We start from the raw sequence: 27,012 nt of genomic DNA, 5'->3' as shown, positions 1-27,012 counted from the left end.
AAGGCATGCGCCACCCCCGCCCAGCGATGCTGCAGTATTTCCATCTCAGCAAACTTACCACTGCAGGAAGGAAACTGCTCAGTGCTGCGATGCTTGAATCTGGGTGGTCTTCAGGGAGGCAATCGCTTAACTGTGCAGGCGGACTCATTATTTAATTCCTTCTCTGTGCATGTGAGTGTGTGTGTGAGTGCGCGTACAAGTTCATGTGTGGAAGGAGGCAAAAGACAAACGTGTAGCTCCTCAGGTGCCATCTCCCTTTCTTGAGATGGCTCGGGTCTCTCATTGGCTAAGAGCTCATTCAGTAGGTTAGGCTGTCTGGCTAGCAAACCACAGGGAACGCCAGTCTCGGCCTCCCCAGCACTGGGATTTTTTATGTGGGTTCTGGGGATTGAACTCAGGTACCTGTGCTTGCAAATCAAGCACTTCACTGCCTGAGCCATCTTCTCTCTCCCCAGACCCCCTCCTCTACTCGTACCCCCTTTTTGAGATAGGGCCCTGCTGTGTAACCCAAGCTGACTCATTATGTAGCTCAGACTAGTCTTAACCTTGTGATCCTCCTGCCTCAGTCTCCCAAGTGCTGGGATTACAAGCATGAGCCTCCATGCCCAACCCAGGCTGACCAATTATTGATGAGACTCTCCACATACAGCTCTACGGAGTCTTTGACTTTCCAAATATATAGCCACTGTGGATACAAAATGTCGTCCGACTTCTCAGTGACTCTCCCTATGCGGGGCCTGAGAGCAATGCATGGCCACCTACTCGGGCAGACTTGAGTTTCATAGGTAAGGTGGCCATTTGTGGTCAGTTTGCCGTCCATCACAAATATGCTACTCTCAATAAAATTCTCTTAAAATGCATCTCCCTCCAGCCCCCAGTCCTTATAATCCAGGAGAATGTGTCCTGTCCCCAGATTCAGAGGGTGTCTAGTAACTCGGGGATGTGACCCACAGGGTGACGGATCCAGGAATGAGTCCTAGATTTAGTGTTCTTTGACCCATGAGAAGACAACCTCTCTCGTTCTTTCTTACTAGACTGAAGCGCAGAGGATGCATGTATCATGTTGCCTTTGGGGATCCTGTGTGAGGTCCACCAGGCAGGAGAATACAAATGGTCTCTTTAGTTGTATTTGGTATTTTAGAATGTACTGTAGAGGCCGTTTCTATGTCCGTAGTTGGCATCTGAGGTCCCCACATCAGAAATCCATTTTCAGTAAAATGGGTGAATCTGAGCATAAGTGGGGCCTTCATCAGTGTTCTTAAGTCCCACTCCTTGGGACCAATGCTCCTAGGGCCAGGTCGACACTCTTGGCCCATGTCAGGGAACATCATGGCTGGCACACAAAACGCTCCTTGGAGGGCCAAAGACAGAATGGGCACTTGAGCTCACAATGGGTTTCCCCCGATGCTGTGTGCTTTTAGCTAATGGTGTTCTTTGTGCACCTGTCACACTGGGGTCTGAGACTGGCTTTCGGAGCTCTCCTCCCAGGCAGAGGCGAGGGAGGGACATAGAGTCCCCGTGCCCTTGTCCTTTAAGAGCCTGTGTCCCACCCTTGTGGGATGAATAGCTGTCCTGAGGAAAACAGGTTCTGTTGACACTGGGGCAGGACTTCCAGTGAATCCCACCCCCAGCTCTCTCAGTCGGGGAACAATGCATTCTGTTGTAGACCACTCGTTAACACCCATGGGAGTCCTAATCCTCAGTTCCTCCTTAAGCCCAGGACAATCTGGGAAACAACACCACCAGGACCTTTCACGTCCGTCATTCCTGTCAAAACAGAATCACAACAGCTCTGAACAGTGTCGTTCACCCCACTTTATTCTGGATGCAGTTTACAGACAACACCTCACAAGCATTCCAGTGGACACTGAACACTAAGGCCATTCTGTGAGTTGTGTTTGCAAACCTGGTATTCTCCATATAATCATCTTTTTAAAAAAACTAGGTACCAAAACCAAGACTCTGAAACGAAAATTTAAGGTAGGTACGAGACACCTTTAGAGCCTTATCTGGTCTGAAGTTCACTGCTCGGCCAAGCCTTTTTCATCTTCTATGGTTAAGAACTCCAAGGCAGCCGCTAGCTCAGCACCCAGTGCTCTTCTCCAAGATACAATGTAGTGTTTTGTTTCTGGCAGCCGGGGACCAGGATGGAGAATCCATGTTTCCTCCTAGTGAGGAACAAGGAGAGACTTTATCTAATAACACGTTATAGAATTCTTGGAACAGGAAAAGAAAGGGACCTGTAACTAAGGCACCGAAAGCACATTATTTTATATAAAGAAATGTAAACAATTTAACGCCAACAGGCTCCCCCGCCACTAGTCTTTATGGTGACTGGACTGGAGCATCTCTGTTGGGCCAGAGCTTGAGAGCCGGTGAAATGGGAATCTGTCTGTCTGCAGAACTCAGGCGTGGCTACCAATATCTGGTCTACATGTGGAGTGACCACCATCAGAGCACATGAGTGGGAGATGCTGATTCTTCCTTGTGTATGTTCTGAGAGCACACAGAGGCAGGATGTTAGTGAGTCTTAAGTGATGAGTTCTTTCGGGTGTTTACTCATTTCATTTTCAACCTTCTCTCATGTTGCCTGATTAAGGGTCAGGATTCCTTGGACTTATTTCAAAGAGACCTAGTGTGGGAACTCATCACCTAGCCAGCTCCCGTTTTTTTATTGGTTCATATTTTAAAGTGAAATGGTTTACATCATAAATAACCCACAGCAACTGTACTTAAAAATCTCTCAGAATGGGGTCAACTAGTGCTGTGAGCATTTCGGTCCCTTAGGCTCACCATCACAGGGAGCAGGGGGCGGGTTCTGCCATAGCAGGGCTTCCAGCTGCTAGAAGCTCTGACTGACAACCATCAAGGATTGATTTAAAGCAGTTCTAGGCTCAAAATCATTATATATATGTATATATACACAGATATGTATATATATTTTTAAGTTAAATAAAAGGTTTTAACATAGCTAAATAGGTAAGAACAAATAATTATAATTTAAAAACTTTTATTTAAAAGGGTATTTTCTTGTTGGAGAAAAATCTCTTAAAGCAATCTCTTTAGTTTTAATGTCATACTCAGAATTATGAATTTGGGGTAGATGATAAAGTTATGGTATTTTCTACCTTAAGCATGTTTTCTATGATCAAACGAGGAGGAAGATCTTCCCATTTAAGGGAGAACAGAGGTAAAGAGTTTGGGGGCACACGATGAGATGGACATCACGGCTGCCTGACCCCAGGTACTGTGGGCATAGAGAACAGCTTTGCTCTTTTATCTGGGGGAACAAATGTAATTTTAATTGTTAGCTGACAATTAAATTAACATGTTTACATGTGATCCGTGGAAGTCGCATAAAAACTTAAAAGTAGAAGTCTTTCTCATTAAGAGAAAGGGAAAAAAAAAGTTCTTTTTTGTGCGTTTTTACCCTTAGAAACTATAAAGTCGAACAGCTGTGCTGAGCGCAGATGTGTCCAGGAACTAATTAGTGAGCCCCGGGCAGGATTCAAATGAGCTCCGGGGGAGCGGTTAACCACGGGTTGGTGTGTTTCAGGAGAGGCGCCACTCAACACTCCCACAGACACACACACACAAGCTCCAAAAGAACCCAACAAACATGATGTGCTAACGGTGTTCTGTCCCCACCGGGGCTTCCTCGAGAACGTGCTTGGTAAACTGAGCAGGAAGGCGAATTCCTGTCTGAGGACACAGGGCAGTGACAGCTGTTCGGACTGCCCGGGGCTGGGGTGACAGGTTTGCTAACAGCTGAACAATTTTATGTGCCTCTGTGCCCCCCCACCACAAAAGCCAGGACCATGCAGCTCGGTGGAAACAATGGCCACATGCTTCTCTCACCCAGGGCACTGGTGCTACGGGTCTGCTGGGTCTTCTCTGCTTCCAGATGACAGGACGATGTGACAAAGTCGGTCAGTGTGGCTTTAAATGTTACTGTTGAGAATTAGAGAGGAAGTCCTTGCTGTCATTGAAAGGGCTCATTCTGGGTTGGCATTTTTGGTTTTAAGAGTAAAGTTGATCAAAGTTTGGGGGCTTTGGCTATGCCATCCTGTCTGCGGGCATTTATGTCCTGTGCATGGAGGGTGTCCAAAAATGGAAGGTGGACACCCTCCATGCACAGGACATACCTGCCTTCCATTGTGTGTAGGTTCTAAAAAAGTATTTCATAAGACAGTTTGTGTCTGAAATACCAGAATGTTCTTCTACCACATCTTGACATGTATCGATCACACTAAAGATGAAGAGCATGAGCGATGGAGGGCTCCCTACGAAATGGTGATCAGTTTAGGACAAGACAATTTCAGTTTGGGGTTTGACTGCTGGAAAAGGATAAAGACCGTGCCCTATGGGGAAGCCAGGCTACCACCTGCCTCCATGTGCAGGAGCCTGTGTTCACGGTGCCAGGCCTGTCTCTGGGCTGGCAGCCTGTCAGAAGCGGGTTGACCCTTTCAGAAAAGCTTGCCATCTTGTCTCAACAGCTTGCTGATTGTTGCTAATATTCTGGCCCAAGTTATTCACAGCGATTGACCCTGCTACAGATGCAGCATTGGAATTACATTCAGAGGTTTTAAAGAAACTGTAGCAATATTTCCCCCACAAAATTAAGTGCAAAATATCCTTAACAAAGAATGATGATAGTAAGAACATTTGACATAGTCATGCAGAACTCATCTCCGTTTACAAAGGCTGTGGCATTTCCATAACGCCCCTAGGGTTTTATATGGCGGATGTGACCGGCTTACTTGTTTCTCTTTGAATTTAAATGTGTGCGCTTGTGGAAAAAGCGGTAACATGCAAGTTCAATGATTTCCAGTCCACCAAATATTCTCTCCTGCAGCACGAAAAACACGATGCTGGTTATGAAATACCACCAAACAAGACTGTACAAATACACGAGCAGGCACGCTGCAGAGCAGAACGCGGTCCAGTACAGGATGGAGAGCAGCTTGACCACCAGGACTCGGAGCTCAGACTTGCAAGGTGGCACTGTGCTCTGCCCGGTAAAGTGGAAGTTTTTTTCTCCTTGGTAGAAGGACCGCAGCCTCTCTTCCTTCTCTTCCCACCTCTTGTGACACCAGAGCTGAAGGTCCTCCTTGGATGTGGGAAGGGTGTCGACCGGATACCTCTGGACGTGGAAGTGGATCTCCTTGGGGAAGTCTCCAAGCAGGAGGTGTTTCTCGGTCTGAGGAATGTTGTAAGGGTATGCCACAGTGATGTCATGGACAGCATCGAGGTTCTTACCTAGGATTTGGAGAGATGAAAACATCTTTGCTTTAGCAACAGGCAGTGCGGTGGTAATGCTGATTCCCTCTGCCAGGCAGAGGCCTGAGCACGAAGAGTCAGGACAGAGTGAACAAACAAGAGCTAAAAATACCAGGGTTTCTGGGTACTTAGGTCAATATTTACCAGCCATTTTTAGCCTTTTTTCCTGTCTACTAATTACCACAAAGACCTTTAGAAAGAAATTATCTTCATTCCCAGAAATGGTAATCTGCATTCTAGAACTACATGGATACACAGTGAGTTGGAGCTGAGACAGGATTAAAGGGTACAGGCTAGCCCTTCAGCCACAAGATTTGTTACACTGTAACTATTAACACACTCATCTCATTAAAGACAATAGAAATATGTTGGCCTTTACCTTAAAATGACCATGATAATTACTGCAAAGAAACCTCAGAAACAAACTTGAAGAAATTGTCAGTCACATGAACATTTCTAAACAACTGAAAAAAAAGAAACAACAACAAGCATAACAACTTTGATCCTGACCTGAAACACCAATGTGCATAGGTATTCATTCAATGGGGTTGTTTTCGAAGTCACACACCAGATGCTGGCAATGAAGACACGGTAAACATGGTCCCTGGCGTCCTTCAAAATGTTCCCAACAGCATCAGGGGAACAAGTAAGTATGCACAAGATCAAACAGGCCCATGCGGCCATGGCAGATGAGGTGGGGGAGGAGCAGGTTCTGCAGAGGGAGAGGACTGAACACCATGGGAATGGTATAGGCCCTCCTGTACACTGTACATGGCAGAGGAGCATCTTGGGGGCATTGGAGCACCAGCAGTGTGGAGACCAAGGGCAAAACAATGTGGCTGTTACATAGGCCAGAGGCGGGGCCAAAGGAAGGGGAGGCGGGGCCAAAGGAAGGGACTCCTCTACAATCCTAAGAACTGGCGTGGTATGTGCTCCACTGGAGGAGGGGGAATACACAGGAGGGAGTCGGGATTATTTTTTGTCTCAGCACTGAACTAATGGTGGGGCCTTTGAGGTTAGAGAGCTGGTGCATTGTAAGATCTGCAGAAGACAACAGATACCGCTCAGCTGAACCCAGTACACACGGACCCAGGGGCACAGCACCGTTGGTGACCATCTCTGGATGTTGTCGTTATTTTCAGTGAACAAACTTAAGTGTTTTTTGTTAGTTGTATAAGATAATGGGTTTTGTTAGACAGTTTCACACCGGTACATAATGTGCTGTGACAGGACCATCCTCTAGTCTCCTCTCCCCTTCCAGTGAACAGACTGGAGGAGGACCTGAGTTTCTTATAGAAACAGATGACGCGGGCAGGACTCACGTGTGGCGACAGCAGTCAGAACAGTGGTTCCTACACAGGTAGGAAGTACCGAGAAGGCACCTGAGGAAATCTGGGGAACATCAAGAATATTCTAGACTGAGGTGTGACAGCACAGCATTTGCCTGTATCAGAATCAAACAGCATCTAACTGAGAATGTTTTACTCTGTTGAAGTTTTGCCTCGATAGCAGCAATGGCAAAGAAGTGAAGCCATTTGCTATCACCCCCCTTCAACTGAACCCGGCACTCCTAACAATGGTCCTTCAAGTCTTCTATACCTGTCAGTCTCGGCTACACTCTGGTTTGCCTTAGGGTAACACCCAGGTTTCAACTTGGTTCCTTTGCTGTCTTTACAGGACCCTTCTCCTTGACTAGAAAGTCAATGTACTAGCGCTCTCTCCACACACACCGGGCTCTGTTCGCTCCTGCCGCCCGCCACAGCCCTTGTGCTTGCTGGCTGCTGGACCAAAACTCTGCCCTCAACTCCCCACTTTCTCTCACAGTGAGGAAAAGATGTCACCATGTCAGTTAGCCCGAGTCAAAGTTATGTGGACATTTCATTTCTCTTCAAAACTCCTCTGGCTCCCTCCTTCCAGCCAAGCCTTCTCGGAGCTACTGGCATCTCCACAGTACTGCTCCGATCCTGACCAGACTGCAGCTCTCTGTAGCTCCCTGGCATCTACTCATTCTGCACTGGTTTCACATTTAACCTTTGGATCTACCTATTCTTAATGTCCTAGCCTTTCTCCTGTAAGTGTTCATCTATGTGCCTGATGTATACAAGTAAGGATGTGGATACACATGGAGGCCAGAGTCGGATGCTGGGTATCTCCCTATCTCTCTGTTTGTCTCTTGACATGGATGCGTAATGAACCTGAAGCTTGCCATACTGGCTAGACTGGCTGGCCACTGAGTTCCCGGGATCAGTATGTCCCTGATTCCCAGCCGTGGGGTTATAGGCACCCAGGAGCATGCCCAGCCTTTATGTAGGTGCCAGGGATCTGAACTAAGGCCCTCATACTTCCATAGGAAGGGCTCTTTACTCATCAAGCTAGCTCCTGAGCTCTAATAACTGGTTCTTAATATTAATATGAAGTAATCACAGACAAGCTGTATGTTTTGACACAGTGACAGTACTCAGACAGAGACCTCCTAGCCTCACTGCCATGCAGAGCATGGGGTGAGGTGGGGGTCTATAGAAGTGACAGCTTGGGTCAAAATTCTGGCTAAGCCTCCTGAGCAAGTTACAAAGTCTCTCTGAGGCTTACTTGGTCTTGTGCCTACAAAGTACATCACTGAACGGTTCTGAGAGTTACATAAGACATGCAGGAAAATACTCACGATCATGGCTCATTACATGTTAGTGAATACCAGCTATCACTATCACAGGCCACCAGGTAAAGCCACAGCCTCTCTCTTAGAACAGATCCCACCATCATGGTGTCTGTCAGAACTGCATTCACATCACCTTTCTGCCACTATCCATAATACTGTTTGCCTAGACCCTGAGGATGCCAATCAGGGCCTTCCATACTCAAGACAAATGTTCCAAGTGCTGTTTTACAAGGCTTTCTCCTGAATTCCTTCTGTTTCAAATATGTAATTTCTCTTAATGAAATACCTGATCTCAATCTCCTTCAATGTCCATCTCTAATGAAGAGCCTTTATTAAACGCCAAGGCCCAGGTGGCCCTGCCTGCTGTGAGACCCAGCTGCCACTGTATGCTCAAACAAGAGCCACACACGTTTGCCTCTTTAGAACCTAGTTTTCAAGAGGGTCTAGAAATTTACATGTGATCAGTATGTGTGTGATTTATCTTCTCATGTGATAGTATGGGAGCTAATTATGCTTTCTTTGTTGGAAAGTTATAATAATTCAGTGGGTGACTGCAGAGTGAGTTCTTGGACCCAGGAAGTTCATAAATGTTAGGATCTACTACAACACTTCTATTTCCTTTACTAAGACTGAGTTGGCCTCTCGATATTTTGTTTTTTTCTAACTTGAATTCTACCAATTGTTGGTCCTGAAAGGGCAATAGTCTAAACTTGTGTGAGATTTAGCACTTTGGAAGGCTATTATTATAATTCAGCATCATTAAAGTACTACCCATTTACATGCAAGCAAGTGCAGAACAGCATTATAGTGTTTAGAATAAAAAGATAAATTGAAGGGAAGGGGAGCTGGCAAGAAGACACTTCTTGACATTCACATCCCGAGCTTCACAGGTAGCTTAAGGGCCCCCTTAAGCCCAGACTCGGACATGGGTAAACACATTGGCAAGAGAAAGGCCCTTGGAAGGAGAGTCAACAGTCCTGATACGTTTTAACCTTTACATTAAGTAAAGGTCTCCAGACAACACAAAAGCCACAAGTCACTGTTTTGCAGAGTGGGAGAGCCCAATTCCCGGCAGGCAGAAGAGCTTACTTTTGCATCACGTTTCATTTAGACCCCTTGGTCTGTGCCCTTGAGCCCAAGGGAGCCAGTGCCACCAAGGGAGCCAGTGCCATGAGATAAGGAACAGGGAAAGGGGCAGAATGGCTGTAGGGGCTGGGCTCACATACAAGACAAGAAAGAAAGGGAGAGTCAAAAGTCGAGACGTGCTTCCACTCACCAATGAAGAGATTGGCAAGATATTTCTGCTATCACCAAGGTTTTATGTCATTCTCACACCCAGCTGCCATCAACAGAAAGCATTTTTAAAAGATCTCATTGCTTTTCAGATGAGTTAAATTACAGACATGGATGTCATCTACTTATCTTCTGCCTGCACTGGGCTCAGAATGTAGATCTGTTCTGCTTTGGATACTGTACCTAATGGAATTACTGTATAAAGCTAGCACTCTGTTAGAACAGTCATGCTCACGGGGACCTCAACTGTTTTAGTGGGAGGAACAAAGCAGTCACTTACTCTTCCAAATCTTCCTTCCAAGACTCTGACAGACACTAGGGGATTCTGAATACTCTAGTCATGTTTAAATAACCAACAGAAGTTGAAAACTAGGATTGATTTTTCCAAATGTAATATCCATAAGGGGATGTCTCCAATCATCTCAAGTTGAAGTCATAATCTTTAAAAGAGTTCTATCTAGTGTCAGATGCTCACCAGGAACAGGAGATTGGCAAATCTTTATATATTTGTATGTTTGAAGACCTGCAAGAAGCTTTCATGAACTCTAAAGTCGTATCAAAGGGAAGGGATGCTGCTGTGCTCATGCCTCCCAAAGCACACAATCCACTTGTACAGCTTGATGACAGAATAATATACATTCCCAACAGGGATCTTAAAGAGAACTAGCAAAGACTGCAAATTTCCCTTTCTTTACCCATTTCATAACTAAGTATGTATAAAATACACAAAATATAACTTTCCATTTCATTTTGATTAACTTTCCATTTCATTTTGATATCTTGATTAAATAAAATCTAGCCAGATCTGAATCCATAAATTTAACTACAAATAACAGCAACTATTAAAGGAACTTTTCACCCATGATGTGTTTTATGTTAAAATAAAAAGCCGAAGGCCACTGATTTTTTTTTTGTTTTCATATTTAAAAAAAAAAACAAACAGAAAAATCATCATCCCCCAGGGACAGAAGTTGGGTTTCATAACTAAGCAACCATTGCTTTGAACTAGCACTGACACATAACTATACTAATAAACCATGACACGCTGGCACTAGTCAACCCACATGGAAGAGCGTCTTGAATGGACATAGAGTATACAGACTAAAAATAGCAATATATAAGAGCATGCATGAGCCACTTAAAACTAACTGGCATGAAGACTCCAACAGGACCATGTTCATAACTAGAGAAAATTCTATAGTGTCCTACTTGGACATTATTTACTGTTTTTGTCAGCCCAAGTTGAAAATGTATGGGACAAAAGACAGAGACATACAGCAACCAACCCTATACCATACTGAAGCACTATTTTATACTGCCCATCCATGTCATTTCAGATTTCCTAAAATATTTTATGAATGAATGTTTGGGAGAACAAAAGTCCCTTGTTTCCGGATATATTATTCCCATTCACATGGCATTAAGTAGATGTTTTTGTAATCAATGATAATGATTTTCTAGAGAATGTTGAGATGTTAGATCAAAGAATGTAAATGAATACGTTAAGAGATTTTTGCTATGCACACACGAGCAACTGACTCCCCAAAATGTTTGAATACACACAAGAAACTTACTTTTTTGTGAGATTTCACTAATGCTTATACTGTATTTTTAGAAAGTTTCTGAAACACAATTTAGATTTCATTATTACGTCTTTGATTATACATTATACATTTATGGGATTTATGCACTTCTAATACTTCTGCATGTTTTCAAAAATTCGGTTATGTATCATTTCTTAAGCGTGTACAAGCTTTTTGAAGCAAAGACATTACATTTTATGATACCTGTTATTATTTTGACACCTGACCACCAAAGAGTTTTTTCTTTCTAATTAGTTAACTTTTTGTGTGTGGGAAGGTGGGGTGGCTATGAATGGAGACCAGGAGAGGGTGCCAGCTGTCCTCTTGAATTACTCTCTACCTGCTCCTCTAAGGCGGGGTATCTCTCTGAACCTGGGGCTCAGGTCTCCGCTAGAAGCTGGCAGACTCCAGAAATCTCCCTTCAGAGCAGAGGCTACAAACAGGCATTTGCAGGGAACTTGTGACTTGTTGGCAGGTGCTGAGATCTAAACTATGGAGTTCATGATTTAGGGAGAGGAACTGTGGGGTTTATTCCTCTGTGAATGCAGCTTCATTTCCAAGTTCATTTCCTGCAGGTCCTTTATTTACTCCTTTTATTCCATTTGCAAAGCTCCTTATCATAAATCAGTATTTCTCTGAACACTGACTGTGTTGCAAACATTTTTACAAATATTATCTTTATTGACAGCATCTTCTCCAATGTAACTGTATTTTATCAAATTTTCTCATGTTAGAGGTTTTCAATACTTTTGTCTCTCTTGTGTCTACAATATATGGACCTTTACATTTCTTTGCAAGATGAAAACAAGTTTTTTCACTTCTTGTATTAAACAGCTTCCCTCCTCTATTACATTGCGACATTAACTTGGCCACGGCTCAAACCCCTTGCTAGCTAGTGTCCTTTTTCTCCACTGCTCCACAAGCCCCATGCCTATTCCTGCTACAAGACCATGCCACTTTCTTCTACTGACGCACGGCTGGCAAAGTAGGAGTGCTTTTGTGTCTCCTTTTGGAGACTTCAAAAGTCACTGTTATGCATCTTAAACATTTTAAATGTCATATGCAGCAGATCTCAAAGATGTTAAAGGACCATAATTTGTTATTTACAACCTGAGTACAAAATGTTAATTCCTAGTTACCTGATAGAGACTCAAGCCTGAAATCATGTACAGAATGCTAGATGAAGCCTAAGTACTCTATATGACCCATAAAATCATGACAAAAAGTTTAAATATATTACTCTTATAAGTTTTGAGATATTTATACCTTTAGAAGAGTTTTGAAGAATCAAAATAAAACCAAAAGATTATGTTATGAGATTAGTAGCAATAGAATAGTCCCTTACTTTTCGTTTTTCTTCTTTCCCATATCAGGTGTCTCTTCTGACATGAGACAGAGATTTTGGGTTTTTCTTTTAACAAGCATGCTTGGGTTTAGAGGAGAGAGCCATGCTCAACTCCAAAGCCAGCTTTAATTTTTAATTGACCTGGGACTACAAAAAGAACATTTGCATTATGTGTCTGTAGAGAAGAGCAGAAACAAACATTTGGGAAGATTTATAAAATTTTATCCTGTTGGAAATGTGATATCCCAACAGGCCAATTTACTCTTTTTCTTGGGACATTTTCTTTGGTTGATTTGTCCTTTTTCTTTGGATGCCTCATTTGTCCAGTGGTCTTTAGATTCCTTAGCTTTCATTCTCCTGGAAAGACAAAAACAAAACCCTGCCTCAACCCTAACTTTAGGGAGTTTTCCTTCTGGCAAGTTATATCTGATCAAGTATCTGAAAAGTATTTGTTAGTTTTATAAATTGGTTTAGATTCAATGGTCAGGCTGGCTTCTAATAAAAAAGTCTCTATTGTTCAAATCTAATCTTTATTAATTTTGATGGTATCCATAGCTTTTCTTCTCTTCCCCAATATAACACATATCCTGGTTTCCATTCTGAGGTCAATGCATCTTGAAAGTACACAGGGTGATCTATTATCCAATGTCTCTCCACAGCTGTCATTTCTTTTCATTAGCATTTGGAAAATTTAAAGTTAATAAAGCATTATGTAACCTATCTCTGGGGGTCTTTATTAACCCTTTCTGTTTACTAAGTATATCTTTCAGAGTTCAATTAGATCTTTCTATAACTACTTGCCCTGTAGGATTGTGTGGTATACCTGTAATATGCTCTATGCTGTAAGGTACAAAAAAATGTTTCATTTTACTAGAGATATATATTGGAGCATTGTTAGTTTTAATTTATATAGGTATCCCCATGATGGCCATTTTGTTTGTGATCTAACAAACTTTGCCTGAAGATCAGAGTGTAGAGCTAAGCCACTAGTTAGCCATACAGGCCAGGCAGTGGTGTCACACACCTTTAATCCCAGCACTTGGGATCTCAGGCCTTTGCCCTCAATACTTTCTGCATATTAAAGGTCAGTAACTGTATTAAGAGGTTCTGGAAAATCTAATAATACCAGGAGAATGGCACAGAATTCTGACTTTTGAACAGAATTATAAGGGCTTTGAGCAACTTTGTTCAAATTTCATGATTTATAACCTGCCTTTCCTGATATGTTTGCATCAGTACAGAATGTAGGGACTCCAGAAATTGGTGTTCCCCGTACAATGTGAGGAAGGAGCCAGTTAGTTCTCTTTATAAACTGAAATCTCTTGCTTTGGGGATATTTGCCAATCTTTCCCAAAAAGTTACTGCAAGCTCTTTGCCAATGTTCATTTTCTGTGCATAAATAGGAAATTTTGGCATTAATAAGAGATATTACAATTTCTGCTGGGTCTATCCCTGATAATTGATGAAGTCTCAATTTTTCTTTTAGAATCAACTCAGAATATCTTTTCTATATAGGTTTTTAAGTTTTCACTCTGTTTGTGTGGTTAAAAATATCCATTCTAAGATATTATCTTCTCTCTGCATTAAGATTCCTGCAAGGGAATGCACAGAAAGTAAAATAACCAGAATGCAATCAAAGCTCTGGATCCAAATGATCCACATGTGCATCCCCTAATTTCTTTCCTACCAAAGCCAATTCTTTCTCAGCTTCAGCTGATAATTTTTTATATGCATACATAATGGATTTATTATGTTTTAAATTTTATTTACCATGGATTAGACTATCTTGTTCTTACACTCCCACTGATGCCTTTCTTAGTCTCAGATGACTCAGAAATTAAAGAAATTTATTTTATATACCAACCACAGGCCACCCTCTCATCCCGCCTCCTGCTCCCCCTAGCCTTCCCTCTTTGACCCACCCACCCCCATCACTTCTTCTGAAAAGGTAAGGCCTCCCATGGGGAGTCCACAAAGCCTGGTACATTCAGTTGAGGCAGGACCAAGCTCCTCACCCCTGTATCAAAGCTGAGCAAGGCATCCCACCATAGGTAATGTGCTTCAAAAAGCCCAGCTGATTATTTTCTTGGACAATTTAAGTTCTTGTTACCTTGTAAGGTTTGAAACAAATTACTCAGTTCTTGAGTGGTTAATCCAATGTGGGTCATAGTCAGTTAATGTCTCCCAGCAACTTTTGAAAGTCATTAAGAGTCTGCAATTGATCTCTCCTGATTTGTATCTTTTGGGGTTGAATTCTTTGTAAACCTATTTTATATCCTAAGTAATTAATAGAATCTCCTCTTTGTGCCCCGCCCCGGAGCAATTTGTAATCCTCAACAAGGCAAAATTTTCTTTACTTATTCAAAAATTTTCTCTAAAGTATCTATATTTGAATCAGCTAGTAAGATATCATCCATATATTGGTAAATTATAGACTGAGGAAACTGTACACAAATCATTTCCAATGGCTGTTGTACAAAATACTAGCACAGGGTGGCGCTGTTTAACATCCCTTGTGGGAGAACCTTCCATTGATATCTCTTAACAGGCTTAGATTTATTATATGTAGGCACTATGAAAGCATAATTTTCTCTATCCTTTTCTTGAAAAGGTGAAAAAACAGTCTTTTAAATCAATAAGTATAATACACCATCCTTTAGATAATAGAGAAGGCAGGGGAATTCTTGGCTCTCAAGAGCCATTGGCTGAATCACCTTATCAACAGCTCTTAGATCTGTTACCATTCTCCATTTTCCAGATTTCTTTTTAATAACAAACACAGGAGAATTCCAAGGACTAGTCAATTCTTCAATATGTTGAACATTTAGCCGCTCCTGTGCCAGCTGTTCTAAGGCCTGTAATTTTCCTGATGTCAAAGGCCATTGCTCTACCCAGACAGGTTTGTCAGTTGACTATTTTAAAGGTAGGGCTGTTGGTACCTTTGACAGATCAGCAGCTGTTGTGCACTGTTTTTGTACAACCTGGATGGTCAGGAACTGTTGTTTATAGTATCTTTTAATGTGTTTCCCAGAAATATATGTTAGTTAATGGTTTGTTTCTGAGACCAGAGGAATGTTAATCTAGATATTCCATTGCTGTAACAAATCATGTTCCGTAAATTCATTGCTGTATTAGCCACATATGGCATTGGTTTTTCCTCTCTGTCCTTCTGGCCCTATACATTTGACATTTCTCACTCTTTGTTTTACCTGAGATAAAGTTCCAGTCCCTAAAAGCTGAACATTTAAGTCCTGAAGAGGCCAGTTTGGATGCCAAGATTCTGGTGCAATTGTCATTTATTTGTATTTTTAGCTTTGGTCTTTGATTATTTATAGAAGTTTGTGAAAATACTTGCTTTATGGTTTCTCCTGAAATTTTTGTTTTATCTTCTAAAGCTTTCATATCCTCCAGAAAAGTGTCCCCCCCCCCCCCGGCATTAAGTCCTTTAATTGCTCTGGGAAGGAGTTTCCCTCCCCCGTTGTGACAGAGAATGACTGAACCAAATTTGACATGGTCTGCCAGACCCCCCCCCCCCCGGGTGTTTCCCAGTGGCAAAGGGTTGATCTGCACTCATTGGTCCAATGTCGGCCTTTGCCACACCTTCTGCATACTCCAGAAAGCGGGGACCTTCTGCTTGGATTATTCCTAGAAAAAAACATTGTTTCTAGGAAGGCCTTGTCTACTATCCTTTTTTAGGTAACCTTGTTTGCTACAATTAAAACATCTGACATTTTGATTTTTCTTCAAGCTTCTGGAAATCACCTCTCCTATCCAAGCATCATCATGGTTATGAGATTCAATATTGACGGTATCTTGGATCCATTCCTCTATGGGTGCTAATTTTGCCTTTAAAGGCCTAATTATAATTATCCGTTTGTATTGTGAAGTAGCATTTTCAAAAACCAAAGATTCAATTATTATTTGTGTAGCTTCTGAATTTGGTATCATTCTATTTAAAGCTGAAGTCAATTTTTGTGGGGGAAAAAAATCAGTGAAGGTTTCTTTTAGGCCCTGTATAACTTTAGTAAATGACTCAGTTCTCTTTCTGACTTCAATTCTGTCCCAAGCATTTCTGTGGCTGCATGGCATAGTGCCAGCGTGTGGTCATCATATAGAGACTTTCTTTGTACATCAGCATAATCACCCTCTCCAAGAAGTTCATCTTAGGAAATTTCAATACTTCTATCCCTACTTCGTTGTTCAATGGTCCTAGCCTCATCTTTCCACCAGGTCTTTCACTGTAATTGAAGATCAGGTTCCAATACTGCTGTAACCAAGTCTTTCCAGTCTTGTGGGAAAATTCTGTTACTAGTTTAATATGAGTTTAACATCTACATCACAAAAGGTGAATGCATATCATGAGACTATCACTTCCTTAAATCTCCTCAAATCTAGCTCTTATATAACCTTGGGGATGCCTGTCATTTGGAAGTTGTTCCTGTAAGGCAACTGGATAAATTAAGGTTGGTTGTTTTATAACCTTGGGCTATTCCTCTCTAATTTTATAATGTAATGGTGAGGTTGGTTCTCCTTTAAACTCCTCTATCTTTGTCTGAATATTTCTAATATCTGTTTTAGTATGTTTTTCTAAGGCTTGTAACTTACAGTCAAAATGGCAATATTTTCTCTAGTAACTTTTTCGAAGACCTGTCTCTTGGCACTCATATCAACCAACTGTTTTAGGGATAAAACAAGAATTATCAAACCAGTAATGATTATAATTAACATTATGTAAATCACAGATAAGTTATTATTCCCTCATTTAATTATTCCATTTTTAAACTATCAATTGTGGAATCATACAGAGACCTAACTCCCTCCATTGTAATAGTGTTTCCCATTTTTTTTAATGTGAGAAAAAGAAATTTTTTTTTAATTAATTTCCTCCCTTTAAGAATTCACAATTGGCCAGGTGGTGGTGGCGCATGCCTTTAATCCCAGCACTCAGGAGGCAGAGGCAGGTGGATCTCTGTGGGTTCGAGGCCAGCCTGGGCTACCAAATGAGTTCCAGAAAAGGTGCAAAGCTACACAGAGAAACCCTGTTTCGAAAAAATTCATAATTGTCTCACTAGATCTGCTAATGATGACAGTGAAGTGTAAAGCTGGCTGCCGCTGCACAGCACAGCACAGCAGAGCTGAGAACACAGGTGGTGCACAGCCTGGCTGAGGACCACTGCCAATGATTGGGTGTCAGCAGCCTGAGGAGGGGGTCCAGGGAAAGTCCATAACCCACGGGGGAAAGGAGCCAGCTGTCTGCATGGGAGAATGTGCAAAAGCAGCACGTGTGGCCCATGGAAAGTGAACGCACAGAGCTGCCTGAAGGCAGAGCCCGCTGGTGGTGGAGATTGCTGTAGAGAGGCTGCAACAGGAAAACTCCAGACTTGCTCATAGGGCTTGGGGAAGAAAAGGGCAAGCCAGCCAAGAGTATAGTGACTCCACTGGATGCAGTTTCTGCATGCAGCTCTAGTGGGTGCTGGTGGCTGCAACACCACAGGCAAGAGCTGTTTCGTGAATTCGTGCCCCAAAAGTTGGACACCAGATGATGCATAAATCTAATTAATCTTGTCAATAAAAACCAGGAGTCAGGTATCAGGGTAAAACCTGAAAGATCAGAGAAACTGGGGAGCAGCTACCAGTGACTTCCTACCTTTTCTGTTCCTCTGACCAAAAGGGTTGAGATCCTGCCTAGCCCTGCCTTACCACTTCTGTCCCTCTCTCTACAATCCCCCAAACCTCTATGGTTAGCTCTGCCCTCTGACTCCAAGCAAGCTTTATTTGTCAGAATACAAACAAATTATCACACAACAAGACATAGCTCCAAAAAGAAAATCTACCTGGAAACTCTATATTTGCATTATAATTTTGGAATAACTGCCATTTAAGTCTATTTATTTAAGAAAAGGGGTATATAATGTCTTTCTTGTCTTATGTTTAGTTTTCAAGGCTTTATGGTGATTTTTTTATTGCTTTCATTAACATTTACTTAATAAAATGGATAGTTGAGTTTAAGTAAAATGTAGGGTTTGGTGCTTCAACATTTTAAATACTCATTTCAACCTATTATTATAGAGCTATAATATAGATATGATTGTATTTGAGTAGTTAATTTCTATTTTGTTATTCTTAGGTTTAATTATGAAAGGCTTGATTTGCCAGATCCCCTAGAGCTAGAGTGATAGGTCTGATGTGGGTGCTGGGAACTGAACTTGGGCCCTCTGCAAGTATGTGCTCTTAATCACTAAGCACTCTCTCCTGTCCCGACTTAACAACAGCAAGGAAAGATCAACCAATGATCTCTTGAGAATTTATGCATAATAGGGTCAAAAAGTTTCCCCAAAGGAAATTACCAAATGCCCATAGAATTAAGTCTTACTAGTCAAATATTTAAAAAATAAAAAGGCAAAGAGAAATTGAAAACTAAATTGTAAGCTTCAAAATGTCTTCCCTAAGTGAACCCCACTAGGTAGAAATTAAATGAAGGAACTTAGTACTGACAAATTTGAATTAACATACTTATATGGACCCATATATTCTCCTGTATGTGGCTTATATAAAATTACATGTAGAAAGAAGCTTTCAATACTTTTGAGAATTTATAATATAACATCCTCATATCAAAATTCCACAAAGGCAACAATTATAATAATATATTCCTCTTTAGAAATCTTTTTTATAATCTTTGGGTAAAGGAATAAATTGAAAGGAAAATTAGGAATGAAAATGGAATGAAAAGGAGAAACTAAGAGCTACTATGAAGGCTGTACTCAAAGGAAAACTGTATGACTTTATATTTCTGAACAGTGGAAAGGAAAAAGAAGAAAATACTTATCTTGGAAACTAGAAGAAAAATACAAAAGGAAAGATGCAAAGAACATTATTAAAAGTGAAGAGCTGTAATTAGCAAAGCTAAAAATAACAGAATAAACAAATGATAAGATGAGGACAATACATCCCGTGGGTCTGAGTAGTGAAGAATCTGAGTGACATGAAGGCAGTGAAGGAAGCCAAGCGTAAGAGGAGGAAAGGGCTGATGAGAATCCAACCCTACCCAACGTGGCAGAACTGCAGAGGATTTGCAAGCCTCACACACACAAACCACAGCTGATCAAGACGTGTAAATATACTGCATGTGACACTAGAAATCTGACTGATGAACATTTGTGTTCCATTAGGAAGTCATGTCATACGACAAAACTAGCATAGTGCACAGGTGCTGACTACGTGGCAGTGTGGCCTAGCAGCTGTACCAGTGTGCAGTGGCTGGACTGGCTCCTGGGATTTTCACATACACATTGCAAAGCCAAAGTGGGCAGCAGTAAAACAACAACATAAAGTTCTTTGATAAGAAAGGGACAAGCTGATTGGACGAAAGGGTAGACTATGTGACACACCTTGGCTCCCAATGACACCAGGACAAATGAGGAGGTGTTGGTAAGGTGGGAAAGATGGAGGAGCAAAGAAGTTTTTGTTTGCTTGTTTATTTTGACATTTTTTTAAAAAAAATTCTTCTGGGGGCACTGCAGGGGTGAGGGAAGGATATGGGGAGGTCTGGGAGGGGTGTGGAATTTGGGTTCATGATGTGAAATTCCATTAAATAAAAAAAAGAAAGGGACAAGTGACTTGTTTTCATGCCAGGAAGGACTAACAGGTACAACTTGTACATCTGTATTGTATCACTGACAGCATAGACTCTTTTAGTCTATTTTTTAAAAAAAGTCTATGTGCTGTCTTTGTTTTTGTTACCATTCTTCCTAAAATAGTAAGAGAAGACAGTTAAAATTCATGTGAACAGGAAGAGAAAGAAAGGCTACTTGTTTCACTGCTGGGCTCTGTTAAAAACCACTACTAAAGGCAGTGTCAGAGAACTCAGCTACCTTGAAACACCTGTCTGGCAATGGCCCAGCAGTCAAAGGCTTGCCTGGGCATTAGCCCCCACAACCAACCAATTAACCAAACAAACACCACCAACAAACTCAATCTCACATAGATTCCTGTATGAAAATATTCTTAGTGATTTCATATATTATGCACAAACCATATGTGTACCAGTCTGTAAACAGGTAAACAAAATGTGATATATTCCATACAATGGAATGTCATTCAGTAATAAAAAGGAAGAAAACATACAGCAATATGGATGGAAGTTAAAAGTACTTCTGCTAAGTAGAAGCCAGAAGCAAAAGGTTATATATATTACATAATTCTGTCTACACAAAACTCTAGACAAGGTAAAGACAGTAACAGAAAGCAGATCAGTCATGACCAGGGTCCAGGGGAGGAGCTGTGTAGAGGGGCACAGAAGAGAACTTTTGGGAGTGATGAAATGTTCTGAATTTTGACTAAGGTGTTATGTGATGCTACATATTTATCAAAACATACAACTGTATACTTTAAATGAATAGAATTTAGAACATTGAATTCTAACTCTAAAAGTGTTAGGTTTTAAAGTGTGGGCCACCGAGATAGCTCAGCAGGTAGAGGCATTTGCACCCAGGCCTGATGACCTGAGCTCCACCCCCAAGTCTCACAAGGTGGCAGAAGAAAGCCAACTGAAGAACTGTCCCTGACAGCACCATGACATGGGTGCATGCAGACACATGAAGCTGGGGGGTGAACTGGGGAGTGGGTGGCTTCTCAAATATTTGCCCTGAAAACATTTCAAGTAATTTAACAAATGTGATATATGTGCAATAAGCTAAGGAGTTTTATAAAAAGCTATTTGGATACTTACCCAATCAAATTGTTAGAAAACAAAGTTTGAAACAAGTCCAGAATTCATTCCCATGTGCTATGTTTAAGAGTTTCTTGATGCTAGGATTATACTGGAAACAGTACTTGCCCACTCATGAAAATAGACACTCGCATACCCGTAGGCCGTGCCTCATATTTCCATTTCCTGTCCAATGCACAACGCAATCCCCTAGTTGTACTATAAGTAATCGAACAGTTTAAAACTGACTGCCCTAGAGCCGGGCGGTGGTGGCGCACGCCTTTAATCCCAGCACTCGGGAGGCAGAGCCAGGCGGATCTCTGTGAGTTCGAGGCCAGCCTGGGCTACCAAGTGAGTTCCAGGAAAAGGCACAAAGCTACACAGAGAAACCCTGTCTCGAAAAACCAAAAAAAAAAAAAAAAAAAAAAAAACAAAAAACTGACTGCCCTAAATTTTTCAGGGTCATAAATATGTTTTCTTGATACCATCTAGAAGGAATACCATCACACAATTTTGAAGCAATTGTAGATAATTCAGTTAGAAGTGACAAAAACAAAAAACCTCAAGAATAAAATTGAGAAAAGTAATGGCCAGTGTGTCTGGGGACAGATGTTTTAGAGGCAAACAGCTCTCACTTATTAGGTTATCACAGTGGACATGGGGCTTCCTGTTCGCCAACAAGGTAAACATACATATCCACATGCAAAACTTCCCATGAAACTCAGCACATACTAAAATGACAATGTTTTAAAGCTGTTTAATAGTTGGACCAAACCCTCCACTCACACGTTCCATCTCATTTCTTTTGTTAACTTGGTAATACTGCCCCTCCCCGCACAATTCCCTGTTATGACCTGTGATAACCTTGACTGTCAACTTGACGGATCTTATCATAACCACAGGAGCAAACCACTGGGCACGGCTGTGGTTTTCTAGACTAGATTAACCGAGGTGGGAAACCCACCCTAAATGTGGGTGGCACACCCCGTGGGTTGGGACCTCAGACAGAAGCGAGCTCTGCAGCAGCATTCAAGTCTCTTGTCTCGTGACGGCAATGCAATGTGGCCAACCACCTCAAGTTCCCGTTGCCATGACTTCTCCACCGTCCTGGACTGCCACCGTCCTAGAACCAGGTGCCAAAATAAACCCTTCCTTTCTTAGGTTTTCTGCCATAGCAACACAACAGTTAAATACACTTTGATCCTTGTAACTTGCCTACCAACTTGTTATAGCTTCTCTCATTATCTCCTGACACAATTTTATCTCCCTCTGGCTACCACTCATTTCTCCAGTCACTTACACAACTATACTTGAGCTGTATGCCAGCGATCTTCATCCTCTACTGTAGTGAACCAATCAATGCCAATGAAGCTCAAGAGCTCACCATTTGTGGTGGTAAGAATGAAAATATCCCTCATAGGCTCAGGCATTTGAAAACTTGGTCCCCAACAGGTGGCACTGTTTGGAGAAGTTTAGGAAGTGTGGCCTTGCTAGAAGTATACCACTGAGGGTGGCCTTTGAGAGATTATAGCCTTGACCTACATCCAGTTCACTGTTTCATGCCTATGGGAAAAGATGTGGTTGCTCAGCTTCCTGTTCCTGCTGCATGCCATGCTTAGCGATCATGACGGACTCTTATAAAACAGAAAGCCAAAACAAATGCTTTTCCTACAAGTTGCCTTGAGTGTGGTATTTATGACAGCAACAGAAAAGAAACACCACTCTCGCAAGCCGTTCTCCTCAGTGACTGCCATGGAACCCCATCCAGTGGCTCCCTTTGGCCTCTTGTGCTTTACGCTTACCCACACAGCTCTCTTCGGGCCACTCTGACCTCTGTGGACTATTGGCTTACATGACTGCTGAGGAGCAGATGCTCTAGGGCTTGGCTTCTACTCTTCTCCATCCCTGGGTGACCTCGATACCAAATACGTGCTGCTGACTCCCAAATTCCTAACTCCAGCTGGTCTTTCATTTTTAGACTCATATATTTGACCACTAATCTTTACATCATCTTGGATGTCTAATAAGTATCTCAAATCAATGTGACCTAAACTGAACTTCAACCTAGTCTTTCTGCTAAAACCTATGCTTTCCTCAGTCCTTGTCTCAGTTGAGGCCTTGTCTCAGTTTCCCCCGACTCTTCTGTCCAGTGACCACCCATCTCACTCAGAAGGCCCGCAGGCCTCCGAAGCCCTGTGCTGTGTGTGAGCTTTCACCGTCTGTATCCAGTTCCTACTACCCAATGCCCTGCTCTGCTCCAACCACAGTGAGGGCCGTGTTCTTTGTCCTACTGTCTGTTCTACCAGGAAAGCCCTGGCCCTATTTTACTGAAAACAGCAGGCTTCCTACATCCTTGGCACATAGAGTTATCTGATATACTATAGATTTTACTTACTTATTGTCCCCTTTTCTTCTGCTAAATATAAGCATAACAATGACACAAGTGTCCCAGTGATTTCAGTAAATATATTTATGGATTAACATTCCAGCAGGCAGATACAGGTAAACTGAGCTGAGCCTCTCTGGGATACTTCTGCTTGAGAGACTGCCTGAGAGCATCTTCTCTAACAGCTTGCAGTGGGAAGTGACACAGATGAGAGGAGCTGGAGAGTGACTGTGACTAACAACCCTCCAAACCAGAAGAGAGGAGCCACTAAGAGTCTGTGTGTCTCCTGTCCCCGGCTGGGCAACCATTGCTACATGGCCCTCTGCAGGCTCTGGTGTTCTTCCCGGCTGTCCGCTGACGTGCGCTGATAAGATTTCACACAATACAGTGGGAAGTCAAGGTCACAAGTGTGGTATTAGCAGCCAGTCGTGGGAGCTAACTGAAAGTATCAGGATGTGCACAGGGTCCCAGAAGGCCCACAAGTCTAAAGAGCTAAGTGAGTCTGGTAGGTCCCTCTGTCTTCTCTATCCTCTGGATGAGGACCTTCTTAGCCATGGTATGTTTGACAGTGCTAAGTATATAATGCTATTTTAAGATGGAATTATTTTCTGAAATTCTAGAATACAATCCCCTGTGCGTTGTGTATCGGTTCTGATAACAAAAGAAACTTATTAAAGATTCAGGAAAGCAGCCTCTCTATTCAGATATTATCACAGGAGCATTTGTTTCCTAATTAATTCCCAAGGATGTCTTTAAATAGAATAATTAACCTCCTTACAGCGTTCTTCATTCTCCGCTGTGCTATTTTTTTCCCTTCCTATCCATAAGACACACGGGACCCCCGCCAGGTAGAGAAATATTCTCACAGAGCATTTTAATCGGGGCGGACACCCCCCTGAGTGCGGACATTGCTGCCTTACACGTGACATTCCTGTTCTGACTCTGTCCCTTCTGAGTTAAAGACCCTCCTACCACTTCAGGTGGCCGCTGCGTGGCTTGACAACTACCTCCTTTGCTGACCCAGCCAAGGTAGACTCTGCTGTTGGGCGGCTTCCAGCTCCTAAAACCTTTCTAGGCCTGCGAGGAATCCTAACTTGACCTATGATGCGCCCTCCGCTTCCTGGACTCAGGGAAGTCCCTTCTCCTTGGTCTGGTCTTTGTTCTTTTCATTTGGTTTCCTGACATGGCAGTGTTCAGGGAGGAAGTGTCGGCATCTCTCGGGGTTCCTGGGAACCTGTGGACTAAGGGGTGCAGCTAGAAAGGGGGCCCGAGAAGGTACAAGGATGCCTGGTGCCTCTCCTTCCCCTCTCCTGGCATCCCCCTCCGTCCTCACACACACTACCTGCTCTCATTCTATCCCCAGGCTTCCTGAAGGAGGAGCTTGGTACAACACTGCCTGGATTTTTTTCTCCCCCGGCAGCAAATCAGTTCATATGTTTTGGCTTCCCATTACTAGTTTACTTAAGTTTATCTCTATTTACACACGAGCAGAAAGAGTTAGAACTAAATGAACCAAGAACAAAAAGAAGGCTGGACAAGAGGTCAGAGGAAAAGGTTGAAGTTCAAGAGCAGGTGATGAGACCAGAATTACACAAACTAGGGGAAAGATGATGAAATCAGAAGTTAAGGATGCCACCAATTAAATTTAACATCTCCTTAACAGTCAGCACAGAGGGAAGAAAGGCGGAAGAGAAGTGTGGACAGAGCAAGGAATGATTAAGTTCAGCAGCTTTGAAGGAAAGGCTGGGTCACTGCTTAGAGGTAGCGTGCTTAACCAACCCCCACACCAAAACACATTCACATCCCCAGAGACCCTTAACTCGGTCGGGGTGTGTAGCTAGAGCTACATTGAACTTGTGGTAAAAACTAAAGAGGCACATTAAATGTGTACAACCACCTAGATGGAATGAAAACCGACTCTCAAACCCAAGGACGCAGCAATGTAATGACTTTAGGCTCCAACACATTTTAGAACAGGATCAGCAGGTTGAATCCAATGGAACGCTCGAATTAGCAGTGTGACATTACACCTAGACTTGCTAACTACTACAACCAGATCTTAAATATCCCAGAGACCTGTAGATATAAAGATAATCTCACTATGCCCAGTCCTCTGGTGTTACCAATTTTCCCCACTTCGATACATAAGTGGACAGATCATACTGAATTAAATCAGCCTGTACTTGAGGAACTATCTTAATCAGAAAAAGATTTAATGAAAAGCCTTACTTTGTCGAATACTCTAATTATTACAAGCTAATATTTGTCCACAGAAAAGGAATTTGTTTCAGGATTAGTCAGAGGCCAGGAGAAGCTAGAGGCACTAATTCAATAATGGAATGCCTAATTAAATGATAATGGATCCTAATTATAATGTATTGCTTTTTCCTGCACATGACTGATGGAGCACATAGCTTTTCACAGAGTTCATTAAGGAAACCTAAATAAAATGCAATTACTGAAACTAAAGGAGGAAAGATAAAGAGAATTGGTAAATTTAAGTTTTCTTTTTTAAAATATGGAGAAAGTCAAGTATAACAGGAGGTTTAAAGATTAGAGGAAAAAATCCTCCTGGAGAAAGTATGTTCAAACAGTGCATATCAAAATTATGCTTGTGTCTCCTTCCTAAACTGCGTGCTGTTCTCATATGTTTACAATCCATTATGTTATGTGCTCATCAAATTCAAAGTACAATGAAGAGCCTATTAAATGCTCACTGAATCATGGTTATGATGATAACCTTAGGTGCCCTGTTAGCTGAAATAGCCAACACAGAGTCAAAGACATACGAGCAATCCCGTGCCTGTTCAAAGCTTATAATGCAGTTGAAATACAGGATATAAACACGGGAAGAGCTATGTGATAACACAGGAAATGAATAAACAAAAAAGATGACAAGAGACGTGAAGCAAATGTCATAGGAAGTAAGTGCTCTGAGTTCGAGGATGACAGTGGAAATGTCCGACCTGTTCCAGATAAAACATGCAGGACAAGTTCTTGTGACCAAGAGGACACTAGGTCTTCAATGGCTGCAAAGAAACAAGTGTCAGGATGTAAGGGACAAGAGAAGAAGAGATAACAGTGCTGGAGAGTAAAGTGCACAGCCAGTCTCACGGGCATGCGGGAGGGAACTAAATTTACGATAAAGATGATCACAAAGCAAGAAATAGAAGTGTTTAGAATGTAGTACTGGGGGAAAATAAAATAAGATGCACACCAAACGAGGCATTTAAAGGATTCAAAATGAATAAAAACTAATATAGTTAACATTAACAAAAGAAACTGAAGACCAAGGAGCACTTGGAAGACTTTCTTTAAAAACAAAATTTTAAGAACATAAACAAACCATAAGGCAAAATTGTCACTCTGATTATAGTAAGAATTTCTGTTCAAGTGGGCATATGCTGGCACCAGCCTATGACCTCAGCACTGGGCAGGGATTGGCTTCAGAAGGGTAGGGATTCAAGGCCAGCCTGAGCTAATGGCACCCTATCTTTAAATACACAAACTGTTCAGTAGCTACACAATACAACCATGTTTGTAATATCTAAAACTCATTTTAAAAAAGCACACAGAAGTTACTAGTTAGTACAAATGAACAGGCCTCACAGTCACCTCCAAAGATATAAAGAGGCAGTTCAATGAGAAGAAATCTGGAAAGGGGCAGACATGCAAAAACCCTATCATATAACAAGAAACTGAGGCCACAAGTTACCATTTAAAGTCTGTTCAAGTGGCAAGGACCACAAAGCAAGGTAA

At 42.0% G+C, this 27,012-nt stretch overlaps 1 protein-coding gene across 5 annotated transcripts in view; it reads right to left on the bottom strand.

The window, feature by feature from the left end:
• Window positions 1-1,800: 1,800 nt before the first annotated feature.
• Lclat1 (lysocardiolipin acyltransferase 1) overlaps window positions 1,801-27,012 on the bottom strand; it is a 132,600-nt gene continuing 107,388 nt past the window's right edge. For all 5 annotated transcript variants that reach the window (XM_042266774.2, XM_006990688.4, XM_006990689.3 and 2 more), the window contains exon 6: window positions 1,801-5,259. In XM_042266774.2, coding sequence (XP_042122708.1) covers window positions 4,757-5,259 — 503 coding nt within the window. In that variant the 3' untranslated portion in view covers window positions 1,801-4,756. The remainder of the gene's footprint in view (window positions 5,260-27,012) is intronic.

The sequence above is a fragment of the Peromyscus maniculatus genome, chromosome 22 (assembly GCF_049852395.1).
Source record: "Peromyscus maniculatus bairdii isolate BWxNUB_F1_BW_parent chromosome 22, HU_Pman_BW_mat_3.1, whole genome shotgun sequence".
Taxonomy (NCBI): Eukaryota; Metazoa; Chordata; class Mammalia; order Rodentia; family Cricetidae; genus Peromyscus; species Peromyscus maniculatus.
This window is presented reverse-complemented; position numbering and strand designations above follow the sequence as displayed.